The sequence below is a fragment of the Rhopilema esculentum genome, chromosome 15 (genome assembly GCF_057945365.1).
Source record: "Rhopilema esculentum isolate cy_ngs chromosome 15, ASM5794536v1, whole genome shotgun sequence".
NCBI lineage: Eukaryota > Metazoa > Cnidaria > Scyphozoa > Rhizostomeae > Rhizostomatidae > Rhopilema > Rhopilema esculentum.
Genome location: NC_142829.1, coordinates 1,061,919 through 1,075,473, shown reverse-complemented (window position 1 = coordinate 1,075,473; position 13,555 = coordinate 1,061,919). Strand labels below are relative to the sequence as shown.

Sequence of the window (13,555 nt, the reverse complement as noted above, 5' to 3'; positions counted from 1 at the left end):
AAGAAGCTCCACTTTAACAAACAGTTTTATAGTTCATATTCTGCACCGGGAAAAGTAGTTGACTGCATTATGATACCGTAAAACTGAAGATGATTAATACCAGGTCAGTGAAAATATAGGATTCAATTGAAAAATATTTACAAGGACCAACATATCGGTTTTTGTATGGCTTTTACGAATATGAAGTACTTACGTTTTTTCAGAAAACCATAAGTATTATTTGGATTTAGACACAAAATTATGAACACTGACAAAGCATTCAGGCAGTCATGAGGTCACCAGTTTTTACAAGTAAATGAGGGTCCATTAAAGTAAGTAGCCCTAAAATGCAAGTATACATGCGTTTACAAACAAAATACATTAGAAATTTTCTCAGTAATACAATAATTCATTTTACTTTTCGTAACGCTACAATTATTACTACGTTGTCGTCTGGTCAGTTTCATCATCATCCAATCCAAGCATATCTTCGATTTCTTTTTCCCACTCTGGGTTTGGTTCTTGAGAATCGCCCTGATCTTCGCTAACAAATTCAAAATCCTGAGAACAAAATTAAGAAACTTCAGGAAAAAACACGAATCAGATAATTAATATTTTACTCGCATGTGCGAACAATAAAGCAACTGTCTTATAAAAACTAAAAAGCTAAATCAAGGAAAATAGGGGGCTACCAAATCCCTTGCATAGCTGCTTCTAAAAAAACTCGACACCATCATTGCGACCTTAAAGCAACTCCTAACAAGTAGTACTGGGTAGTGCAGATAGAACCATATTAGAATACAACAGAAAAAATACTTAAGATTCTAGCTCCGCAATGCATTAACTATTCAGAGGTAGTCTGAGTTCCAGAACCCTGATTGAACGTATTAGAGTCTTGGGCTGAGGCTACTCATGGACTGCAGATCACTTCTACAAGGCCAAATTTAAGAAATCTTTCCAAAATGCATCCCATTTGGCTACGTTTGGCCTCAACCATCAAATTTTAGGCCAGTTCTAAAGTACATACTTCAACCATATTGAAAGCTTCACCTAAATTTTAAGTGGTTCCTTATCAGGTCATTCAATAAAATGGCTTAGTGGCGACGTCATAAGAACATCTGTCAGATTCTAGAATTGGGCCTTTTAACGATCCCATACAGGACCTTTACGTATGCAAAATCAGTGAAATCTCCAAAAAATTGTAGCGATGTGGCCAGTGAATGGCATATGGTTAATAACGGGAGTTACTGTTGTTATGGCTTGGTTAATATATTGAGGACCAAAGACAAAGTAAAAATGAACTAATGAAAGACTCATGTGCTAATGTGGGAATTACTCAGCCGATTTTGAATAAAGTCAATTAGTTTCTTCAGGTGAGACCTTTCGCATTGCTCTTTCAGATTATAGGCACAAAATTCGAAAATCTAAAATGTGACGTCATCAGCCACATTTTACTTCCCTTTCAAAATCCAACCTTAAATGTACCTTAAATATCAATTCGGTCTAACATCGTTGATTTGGCAGGAGTACATAAAATCTTAGCACTGCCTGACATATTTATTGATAACAAGAAATGGCTTGCAGTTTCCACTACTGTGATTCATCTTGTAAAGGATTTGGTCTCAATTTCTTGGGTTCTTGGTCGTTGCAAGTATTCATATTTTGGTCTCTTGTTTCTTATGAAAATGTGTTCTAAATGACGGTTTTGCAGTTTTGCACCCAATAACGTGACATAAATGACACAAAACCACACAAAACACGTTAAAAAAGCACCACATTAAATCATTAAAATAATCATGTCACTATTGAGCCAACCTGCAGTTCGTCTTGCAGCTCCTTCTCCCAATCTGCTGTCTCTTGGCCTTTTGCATCTTTCGTTGTCTCACCGCTGCCTTTAGACATCACTACGGTGCACAAGCATATTATGTAGAGTCACAAACGATGTTTCCATGCAGTATAAATTTTCATATTGTAAAAAATTGATTTGTCAAAAGAAATATTTCTATTTAAACATTTTCTTTAAAAAAATACCCAATCCATCAAAAAACTTAACACACATTTTTCTAAGACAACACATCCTTGCCACACGCAATTTACCGAGCTTCCTTTCAAATACGTCAATTGGAAAAACTTTTGCAAAATATTCATTTAAATTTTTTTACTAAAACAGAGCTTTACCGGCCAAGAGAGCTAAAACACGAATGAAGAAGCAATGCATAGTTTCCACATACATGCTTCATTTGTGGTTACTTTTTCTTTTCCATCCCTGCCATTGTTTGATCCCTGCAAAATATTTACCAATAAATTTCTTAATTCATGACATTACTGAATTTTTCAAGCTATGTCCAGTTATCCGCAATGCGTCTAATTGTGTCCAGATGCATCAAGTTAAAGCATAACAGTAGGCAACACAAATTTAACTCACAGCCTCTAAAAAAACTTCTTCAAGCTAAATTTTTAACTTAGTACTAGATTTAAGGACCAGAACGTCAGTCAAAGATACATTTTTGTCCGAAGGAGGGCTGAAAACTTTGGACACAGTTCACATTGCACTAACGGCCAGCATTAATCCAGAGAAAGTTCACTGTTTAAAAGAAAACAGTAATGCTTTATTGTTATTGCCTTAGAAAAGAATTCAATACAGCAAGAACCAAATTGAAAGGAGAAGCTTTTCATCTTTCATACACACAGCAGGAGCCTTCGCAACGAAAGTGGTTTTTCCAAAGTCTTCGTCACTGTTACTTACGAGCCTTTTGGGAAAGGCAATCTGGAGAAATTATTAAAAATTGGATTTTGCATTCATTATAGAAAATCAATCGAAAAGCCTGTTTAAGAAAATCTGCCAATTGGAGCAGCACTTTTAATAATCTTCGCTTTCTTCTGTTGATCGAAAACAATGGAATTAGTTTCACAGAAACCATGGATTATTTGAGGTAAAAGAAACGCTTACAAAAATCAGTCTGCGGGCAAATGCGAATTGCAAAAACATAGCAGAGTTATAACCTCAAGAGGCAACTAAAATAGCGACATTGTACAGGGAGAGTCGAGATATTTATTGATGCTGGATTGCAAAGGAGGGCCTGATTCGAGAGCAGCAGAGGAAGCTCACAAGGCATTGTCAGAACCATTTTGAACACGGATCTATCTGAATATCTGAGGTTTGTATCTGAATGGCACTGATAACGTTTATGTATTGCATGCACTCTGTTCGGCCACTTGCACCAACGTGACGAACAAAACAAAATTGTAACAAAAAAGCAAAATAAAAAGAAGGAGAGAGTTAGCAAGACTTAATACCGACAAAATAATACCGACTTAATACCAAAAGACCAGATTGTGAATGGAACCAATACTTAGAATGGATTTACTCGAGGTAAAAAAGAAAATTTTCCTAAATCGCCGCAAAAATATGCTGACCACTCTTCTCTGACTTGAAAGAGGAAATTTCTTACAGCGACAAGCCAGCAGTTACACGTGAATTGTTATATAAAGATGACGTCATTATAACTGAAGGTTAGAAAAGCAATCTAATATCAAATGGTTTTATCACGGCTGAATGAGATAAGGTAAAGCTTATGAAACAGTGCAAAACACGCCATCTGAAACGAACAAATCAGAAAAAATGAATAAACAATATGAATTTTTTTTATAAAAGATGAAGTATTCATAAACAGGTCATGCATAATGCATCTTGTGCTTTTTGATGTAATTATGCAATTCTCAACTGGCATTCTAAACATTGCCTGCATTTGCAAATGAAAACAACATTCGAGAATTCCACATATCATAACATGCGGTTATTTTTCGATAAGGCCAAAACAACAAAACTGTCAGAAGAACAATGAAGTATGAAAATCACAAAAGTATGTTTAGCTATGCCTTGTGAATAAATTAACTCATAACAAAGTTTTCTTTCAAGCGCTACAATTGCTAAAACTCAAAACAATGACCCAGGGTGAGCTGACCCAAAAAGATATTCGTTATAAAAGGAAGGAAGTTTGAGCGTTGGTGAAATCTCAGTTATGATGTAAATACACCTTTCCAGGATCTAATGTTGATCTAGAAAATCCTTACACCAATAACAGTCAGCTGTAAAAGAGTTCACTGAATAATAATTGACTATAACAACAGAATAAGAGTCGATTCTTGTGGCTTTAACAAGGCCTATACTTCAGAGAAAGTTTCAAAGCTCCAAGTTCAAAAGAATCGTTCTTAATAAAAGGAATTTTGCCATAGGCCACCGTTCTTCTTCGGGGTTGGTAATCATATTGACTTTTTTTACAATTTTTTACAGCTCGAAAAACGGTTTGCAATACCTTTAGGAATGATCTGCACCAAGTCGAAATTATGGGTAACAGGGTTGGCGAATAATGACAATGAAAGTAATGACAAGACAGAAGAACAGGTTTTAAACAAAGTAAAAAGACTTTTGAAACAACAAAACCAACACGACACAGCAATTGAGCAAGCTGTCTCAGGCAAAGTGGAAGAAGGCATGAGAGAAGAAGACAAATTAGAGGTTCAAAGGAAGGAAAACGAGAGGATAGTAGATGCAAATGACAATTACCCTGCGGATGATTTTGCAAATGGAAGTAATACGAATACAGCTGCTTATGGATTAACGAAAACCCTTTGCGAAGATGGGGAGGAAAGGGGTGAAAATCACTGTAGGAGTCGAACAGAGAACGATGCATACTTTGATATTCCTGATGATGATTATGACACAGATATCGAGTGCGAAGACGATTCATTGAAGAGTATTGTGGAGGAGGAAAAGGAAAAATATATAAACAAGTGCATCAGGTTGGGGATACCACCTGCCACGATACTATTAAACAGCTTGACCAAAACGAGGCTTAAAATGTCTCACCAGGGTTTAGGAACAAAAGGAATGCAAGCAATGGCAAAAACGTTGAAGAAAAACATCTCAATAAACATAGTTGAATTGCGTGACAATTGCATGGATGAGGCAGGCATAAAGATCCTTGCAAGCATATTGAAGGAAAACCTCTACATCACTGATCTTGATATTTCAGAAAACACTATGTACGACCAAGGTCTAGTCGAACTGATTGGGGCACTGAAATCCAGCAAAATAATAAAGCATCTAAAAATGTCCCAAACTGGCCTAAAGGACAGACATGCCACTGTGATTTCTGATTTAATAAAAGAGAACTCTCACATAAAGAAACTTGTATTGAGTAAAAATGAACTCGGATCAGCTGCTGGTGTAGTGATTGGAGACGCACTTGCAATGAATAATACCATAAGCCATCTTGATTTAAGCTGGAACCATATACGCAATGAAGGCGCGGTCTCAATAGGGCAATCGTTGAAAGGAAACACATCATTGACGAGCCTCACACTCGCATGGAATGGATTCGCAGATAAAGGAACAGAGGCTATCTCCAGAGCATTATCCACTAATGACAGTCTTGAAGAACTGGATCTTAGCTACAACAGAGTTTGCGAAAAAGGGGCGGCAGCGATTTCTGATGCACTGAAAGTAAACAATGATTTAAAGGTACTGGCCTTGAACTGGAACGCAGTGAAAAGTGAAGGTGTGACGTCATTGATCGAAGCAATCAATAAAAATGAAAAATCAAATATAAAAGAACTTTCCTTACAGGGTGTAGTGATAAACGGCGTATGCAAAACGCAAATGGACGATTTACTTATAAAAAAGAAGACACTTAAAATATACTACGGGGGCGTGACCAACAGCGGTGCAATGTCTACAAATATGAGCAAGATACGACGAGAAATTGTCGAAATAATTACGAAATATCTGGCGAAAAATCGATTACGCATGCTTGATTTGTTCAACCAGTGGGACAAAGATAAGAGCTTGACGTTGACAAGAAATGAATTTCGAAAGGGGATCAAGAGCTGCAAGATCCCAATAACAGAAATGCAGCTTTACTTCATGTTGGAATGGCTCGATCAAGATGGAAATGATGAGATTGAGTACAATGAATTTGTGGCAATAACAGAAGTCGAGTAAGACAGAGCGAGCCTAAATGCAATGAAGTGACCGCAATGATGGAATGAGTTGACAGAGCTATCATTAGAAAATAAGAAATAGTGGAGGTTAATGGCATTAATACTCCTCAAATGTAGTCCTCCTGAAAATCTATAAGACCAGGGTAGTTTAAAAATCGTTATTTCATATACGAGAATCCGTTATTTTTGGGAACTAGCAAAAACCTTATTGGTGAGAACAAATTCCAAAACAAATATTCAAGAAGAAACATAAGAACTTGAGCCGATAACACCCTTAATATTATTTATCTTCGCTTTGATTGATGGTTCGTTTTAATTAGCTTTTCAGCTATCATAATGCTAACCTAAAATAAATAATTTATCATGTTTTTTGTAATTTCCTTCCATTTATTCTCACATTAATCCCCCTTCCATTCTCTTCACTTCTCTTCATTTTTAACTATTTTCGCTCTTTCTTTGATAATGATTTTGATCTTTCTTTTATCCACCAGAATGATGGGGTGGGCACTGAAGTCAAACCAGTCTACGTTGCACCTGGTATTGAAAGTAATGAGATTTTAAAGATTGATCAATAAGGGTTTTTTGCCAAATAAGACAGCAACTTTGAGCCATACTTTTAGTCTAATCTTAGCACTAGAAGAGGCCCCCCTTGAGAATATTTCCTGCAATAGGAATATTTCTAGAGATCACCACACTAGGTGTGTATATTTGTACCAGAAAATTGATCAAATATCATAAAAGTACAGAAGTGATACTCACAAGGTGTCCTTCTGTCGTCGCTTCACTTTTTTCTATGGAAATTAAATTGATCCAAAATCAGAATAGAATTATGACCTTGAAAGACAATGCTTTTGCAAACGAACTATACACTCTCAAGAGAATAGAGCGATAAGCCGGTTTTTGCCAAGCACATTCGAGGCAAGACTAGGCATCTAAAATGGCTTTTCACGGGGCTTGTTTATCATCCAGTTCAGCTGTACTGCAATAACATAGCTGATAATAAAAACTTAGTTAGCAAATGATTTTAAAAGACAATTAATTGCAGGAAAATAAAGGCATTTCAAAATTGTTGGTGACATTGCTCTTTCGGCAATTGAAGGAAACCTATGCAGTTAACAAGCTTATGAAAAATTCAATTCCATATTCGACATCTTTAATCACTGCTATCTGCCAAAGCCACGTCAAAAATGTTAGAATGTGTCGAAAGGACCACCTTTCTAAATTGGCTAAGAAAGTTCATGTGTAACTTATCCTTCAATCTTTTACTGTTCATAAAACAAACAATAATTATTATCTTATCATTAAGTCGACGATTGGCGAATGCCCCCATGGAATAATGGTTCCTTCCATATTCCAGATTAGAATCTAATTACGACCTACCTGAATCTGTCATTGAATTTCGCTTGCTTTCTTGACTGTTGGTGTTTCTCTTCGTTTCTAAAAGAACAGTAATTGGTGTTAAATAGTTTCCCCCTTAAAATACGTTTCTTGTATCGATCTTTTAGATCTGAAACAATACTTATAAATGAAGGACAGACAAGATTAGTCTATGGATTCTTCTCCTATTTTAGATTGCCATCCCAATGGACTTTAAATCGGATATAAATTATTGAGAGAAGGAATTTTGATAATTTATCTTTCAACCCTTTATAGATTTAAGCTGCGAGGGTAGGAAAACTTGAAACATTTTTTGAACTGGCTTATTAATATCATTCGGTGGCAAACAACAACCCCGTCAAATAGATAAACTTCAATTAACATCTATCAAGAGAAAATTTTTTTTCTTGAAATGGTAGTTCAGTTGCCTTCTCTCTCTAAATTGTTGAAATACTTAGACCGTTTGGACATGAGCAATAATTTTAAAAGATTCTAGGTTTAAACATTCGCAAAGAAATCTCTTACCACTTTGAGCCAAGGTAGACAGCTGGGATGACTGCTTTATCAAGGAAACTCTGTAAAAGTAATTACGCCAAAATTTCTCCTCTTTTATTCTGAAAAGAAATTTGCAATACTCTCAGAAAATTACAATATCCCGAATGACATTATAAATTCTAAAGAGATACAAGACAATCTTGTCAGCAAAAAAGCAAAATTTGAATGGCTAAAAATTCTGTTTGTTAAATCATTCAATCTCATGAAATTAGCAACATGTTGATGGGTTAAAAGCTAAAAGGGCTTACACCTTGGGGTTTATCCATTAAAATGGACTCTTCAAATCAGAAGCTTCTGTAGTTATCAAATTACAAGGAAAAAGTTTAATATGGCCTGCTTTCCAATTGAACACGCGCTTCCCAATAGAACCTACGGGTATGATCGCATTAGACATGATAAACCAAAAGCTATAGAAAAAAAAAATCTTGATTAGTTGTATTATCATTGGCAGAAATAATAAACTTCGGACAAAAAGGCATGTTGGAACTGCTTCAACAGTATCAATTTTCAAAGAAATGAAAATTTAAAAAGCTTACTTTTTGGGAACAAGACTAAATCTCATATTTTGCAGTTCTTGGTCTTGTTCAAGAATTTTCAGTGCAACTGGCATTACAACCTCTAAATCAAAATGAAAGTCCACACCACTTGGAGGATCTCTCATGAAATTCCTTTCATCCTGCAAGAAGAAATAACAGAGCATATATGGCAAATAAGACAACAATTTAAGTTATTGTCTTTACCGTTAGTTGTTATGTTGTTAAAAAGGGCCTAATTATGTGCTCACAAACCATATGTCCTTGGCCTCCAGCTCTACAACTAACTAAGTACTGTTAAGTCATAATATGTTAATTATTTCAAAGCATTGCATTAGTGATATATTTGCTTCTTTAAAGAACAATCTTCAATCAAAATACTGGTGCAACAGCAAGGGTACTTGGATGAAATGATAGACATTTCAGCTTACTGATGAGAGTGCAAGAATCTGTGTTTTCATTTCCTTCTCCTCATTGTAGCCAACCCATGGTGGAACAGGATCCTCTATTAAAGTAAAAACATCCATTATTAGGATCTGACTCCTAACTTGGTGTACAGTTCATCAAAATTAATTACCAACAAATTAGCTGTTTGAAATGATCCTGCCTAAGACTGGATTCTTCTTAACTGGAGTAGCACTCTCCTTTCATTAGGAAGCTGCATAAAAATATTATTTGATTACAAATCCATTGATTATTATATCTATAATATTTCTTAATATCTCATGAAGCATAATCAAGATGAAAGTAACCTTGTTGAATAAAATAGAAAATACACAATACTCATAAAATGCCTTTCTAAGGCTATAGATGATATTTGAAAATTTGAAAAAGTTTAAAGAAATATTGGTTGGTATTGCTAATGACTTGCAATCAAAAATTGACTTAATAAACAAATCTAAAATATAAGAAGAAAACATGTATATACCTATTCTCTTTGAATGCTTTTCTTTGATAAATTTTTCATTTTCCCTTTGAAAATCCCCAATAATAGTCTGTTGAAAAAAATCTAAACAGTCTAATAGATTGCAAAAAATATTCTTGAGAACAACTTGTTTAACTGCTACCCAGGGGTGAAACTGCTGGGGGGTACGGGGGTGAGGGTGCTGCATCCCTCCAATCTTCAGAAAAGCAGATCTTGTTGGGCAAATTCATTGCTGCCAGTATATTGGTCAGGCATATCTGGAAATTTTGTTTAGGTCGCACATTTATTGCTACTTTTTGCCCCAGCTTGGCATTTTCATTAATGGTATTTTTACCCTATCTATTTTTGCCCAGCTGGGAAAACAAATCAGAAACGAGGCAAGCAACAGCAACATAATTACATTTCTATCTTTTGAACATATGTTTATAGCCAACACCAGAAAAACTAGAGGCATATTTTTTTGGCTTTGAAAACAGTCTGAAGGCCTAACATAGCTAGTGACCCTCTCTCAGGGTCCCTGATGATTTCAACTCTTGAGGTGATGTGCCCTAAAAATGATGTTCAGGCATGACATGCCCTTCCATCAAGCATGACATGCCCTTTTGTTGGTCATCGAAGCTTCATACTCGCCCCCCCCCCCCTAGTGAAAATAGTGAAATTTTGTCCCTGCTCCTACCCTGTACATTGAGTTACAAAATTTCCATCTAGAGAACCAACTCTTTGGCTTTGACTGTGATTTAGGATGGGAAGCAACAGCAACAAACATGTTATTTAGTAGTCATTATTCTAATAAAGAATAATTACTTTGACTTTATAGTGGCTGCATTGTGTAAAGCTAACATCATTCATATAAAAATCTCACCAACATCATCTCGTCTGAGTGAAGTTCGAAAGAGGTTCTTGTGGAATTCAATTCAAAATGCATTTTGTCATTAAAAATTGCAACCAAAGGAAAAATTGCAATCAAATTGCAATAAAAGTAAGTTGATACCTGATCAATTTTTACATCAACACTCTCCTTCAACCTATGGGCTGTTTTAGTTGCAACATTGGCAAGATTACTCAGTAGACCTACAAAAAACAAAAACACCATAAAATCATAAACTAATAACATAAACAGGAATACATAAACAGGAATTCTATCAGATAATACAACATATAATCACACAAATATATAGGACTCAAATAAAATTTGATTTCCATGTTGCATTGGGCTAAAAGGCCTGCTATCATAATGGTAGTTTTTTGCAACCTTCGTATATAAAACTCCTCAACTTCTTTTTTATTTTTTTTAAATTTTTTTTCATTTATATACAATTTTTTTATTCTTTAAATTTTTTTTAAATGCTCAAAAACAACTTTTTTCATTTTTTTTCCTTTTCTTTCTATTTTTTTATTAAATTAATTTTTTTTTATTTAATACGGCAAGGTACTGTGCGAAGAACAGTAAATGTACAAGTATCTAAGTACTTGTTGTTGAAAAGTCACGAATAACAAATGCTTTATGATGTCAGCAATAAAGAGAAAAGTACCACCTGTAGAAGATTCTAAGCAAAGAGATAAATCAAAATAAGCAAACTCCATGCTTCCTTTAGATAGAAAGACAGTATTGATAATGAACATAAACTTAATTGCTTATTCTATTATCACCAATGTAAGTAAATAATAGATTGCTATTACTATTGGTTTGAAAAGTATAAAATCCTTTCATTTCCAAATAGCCTGAAATCAATGTATTGCAAACAGTCGGAACTCTGGATGGCTTCAAACTATCATACCACAGTTCTGGACTGCAGACGACGCGACAGCAGATTCCAACGAGATCTCCGGGTATGCAAGAGTAAAATCTCAAGTGTGCAAGTGTAGACTTTGGTTGAGTGTGCACTTTAACTGAGCACACAATAGTACACACAACTATGTTAGATCCTGAGAATATCAATTGAAAAACATTTTATTATGATGTCATTTTTGATATGATGGAAATTTAACTGGAAAATTGTTAGAGTTGTTCAGTTAGATCCTGGCAGCGTTTGCTTGATTTAACTGTGTATTTTTTATAACCTGCAGGTTTCAATTTAATTAAGCTGGAATCTAATCATACACAGCGGAAGTTATGAAATCAGAAGATAAAACAATATATTTTATCCATTCTATAACAATATCATGCTTGTTACTAAAAGAGATAGATTATATCGAATACCTAGCGCTCCTGATATGCCTGTCGTCCCTGAAAGATTGTCTGCTGCACTACTTTTAGGCCCGGATTCTGGCGAAGCTGTGGTTGAATCGGAAATTGCATCAGCTTTTAAACCTTGTCTTTTTTCATCATCCTTTGATTCAGTAACGTTTTTCGACGGATCAGATTCCTTTTCAGTCTTCTCCTCGCTAGACTCTATCCCTAACCATTTAAACATTTTTTCCTTTAGAAAATCTTGCCAACTCTTTATTTTTGTTCAGGTACTCTATGTAAATCTAGCACTGGAAAGAGTCTGGACTCTAGTTCGTATCCATTGGTAAAGGTCCCCGTAAAAAAGGATTTGCCCCTCTCATCCCATGCAAGCTCTTCATTCATTCATTCATTCATTCATTCATTCATTCATTCATTCATTCATTCATTCATTCATTCATTCATTCATTCATTCATTCATTCATTCATTCATTCATTCATAAGTTCTTTAAGGAGGGTAGCCTTTCAGCACCGTAATCTCTCGTATTTTCGATCCCCCCGCAGCTTGTTAATTTTAGTAGCTTTAAATCGATTGGAACTCTGAAGAAAGAGGGTTTGTAGTCTCAACTACAAATTGTCATGCGAATTACTCGTTTTATAGCATTTTCACTGTTTTCAATACTTTTAGATAATAATTCTCTCTAATATATTAAGTCAAAGTATAAATCAAGGAATAAAATGATATTTTAGACCATAATATCAATTTGATCAATGTCATTAGTGGTCTTTTTACCAAGTCTTCATTCATTCCAGTGTTCATTTTTCATTCTCCGCTGAGTTGATTTATCATGGGCAAAATTTTGTAATTTTGGGCTGAATAATCATGATCGAAAATGGTGTATTTCTCTGTTGTATTTACACTACACTTCATTAAAAAAAATATGATAAATTTTGTCCAGCTTCTATGTTCTAAAAACGAGAAATGTCAGTTTTGCGATTCTCCTTTATGAAAATAGCGAAACAGGCAACTGTTGAAAAATATAACAGAAATATGGTTAAGGCTGAGCAATATTCTGATGATATTGCTTAAAATTGGACGATTCTGCCCCTGAATAAATACTTAAAAGAATATTCTCATAAATATTTTTTACAAACAGAGACAGCCAAGCGGGAAACTACACAATGAAACACTTGATGCATGCGTAGCACATTCTATGCGAGTTTTGGTTGATTGGTTTAGTTTCAGCCAAGCGACATTCTAATTCTTCATTATTTGCAGTGATAAAAATATTCAAAATTGAAAAGTTCCTAAGAGATTTCGCCTTTTAAGCATAAGTTCTTTACCTTTTTCGGCCCTCAACACGTAGACTCCTTATAAAGTGGCTCCTTATAAAAACGTGTTGTCAAACCAATTATAAGTAAGTAATTAAAAGCACTTAGGAATGTCGGCCGATGCCTTCGGAAGTTTAATCTAGAAATCTTGATTATTTTTTAAAAGTCGATTATTATTATTATGATTATTATTTTTGCTGGAATATTTGTTGAGTCGAAATTTCATATCACAACCTGAGCATCTCTTGCCCAACACAAGAGGACCCACTCCCCCTGGGAATTGTGTTGCCAAATGGTAAACGTCAGGGGCCGTGAATCTGTCATGTCAATTGGGGAAAGGGGCGGGGGTCAGGTCAGCAGAGTGAATAAATATGAAATGTGCATTGGGTCATGGCACCACCAAGCAATCTATGGCCTGTGTTATGAAAACAGTTTAAGGGGAAAACGACTTAAAAAAAGAATCAAGATTATTGGACTTACTAAGAATTTTTCAGCTCTATAGAAGGTATGTACAGTTATTTCTTAGGATTTTGACTTTCTCATAACTTGGGGGATGGGGGGCAGGGGGCCACGACCCCCAGAAATTTCCTTTGCCTCTTGTTTGTCCCCCAGCTTTCTACTAAAAATTCAATGTTTTTTTCTAAAGCTGTTGAATCGTTTTTTGACTTTGTTAGAGTTGCTCTT

At 35.1% G+C, this 13,555-nt stretch overlaps 2 protein-coding genes across 2 annotated transcripts; one reads left to right on the top strand and one right to left on the bottom strand.

Annotated features, from left to right (window-relative positions):
• Positions 1-12: 12 nt before the first annotated feature.
• On the bottom strand, positions 13-11,847 carry LOC135685794 (synapse-associated protein 1). The gene is made up of 11 exons (XM_065201863.2): positions 11,573-11,847; positions 10,364-10,443; positions 9,376-9,442; positions 8,879-8,952; positions 8,451-8,590; positions 7,885-7,973; positions 7,363-7,419; positions 6,742-6,773; positions 2,211-2,262; positions 1,795-1,883; positions 13-540 (listed from the first exon to the last, which is right to left on the bottom strand). Exons 1-11 carry the CDS (start codon positions 11,784-11,786, stop codon positions 421-423), a joined length of 1,014 nt encoding a protein of 337 aa, XP_065057935.2. The 5' UTR covers positions 11,787-11,847; the 3' UTR covers positions 13-420.
• On the top strand, positions 2,642-9,280 carry LOC135685791 (uncharacterized). The gene is made up of 2 exons (XM_065201859.2): positions 2,642-3,137; positions 4,274-9,280. The coding sequence occupies exon 2, from the start codon at positions 4,304-4,306 to the stop codon at positions 5,981-5,983; it is 1,680 nt and encodes a 559-aa protein (XP_065057931.2). The 5' UTR covers positions 2,642-3,137; positions 4,274-4,303; the 3' UTR covers positions 5,984-9,280.
• Positions 11,848-13,555: the final 1,708 nt, after the last annotated feature.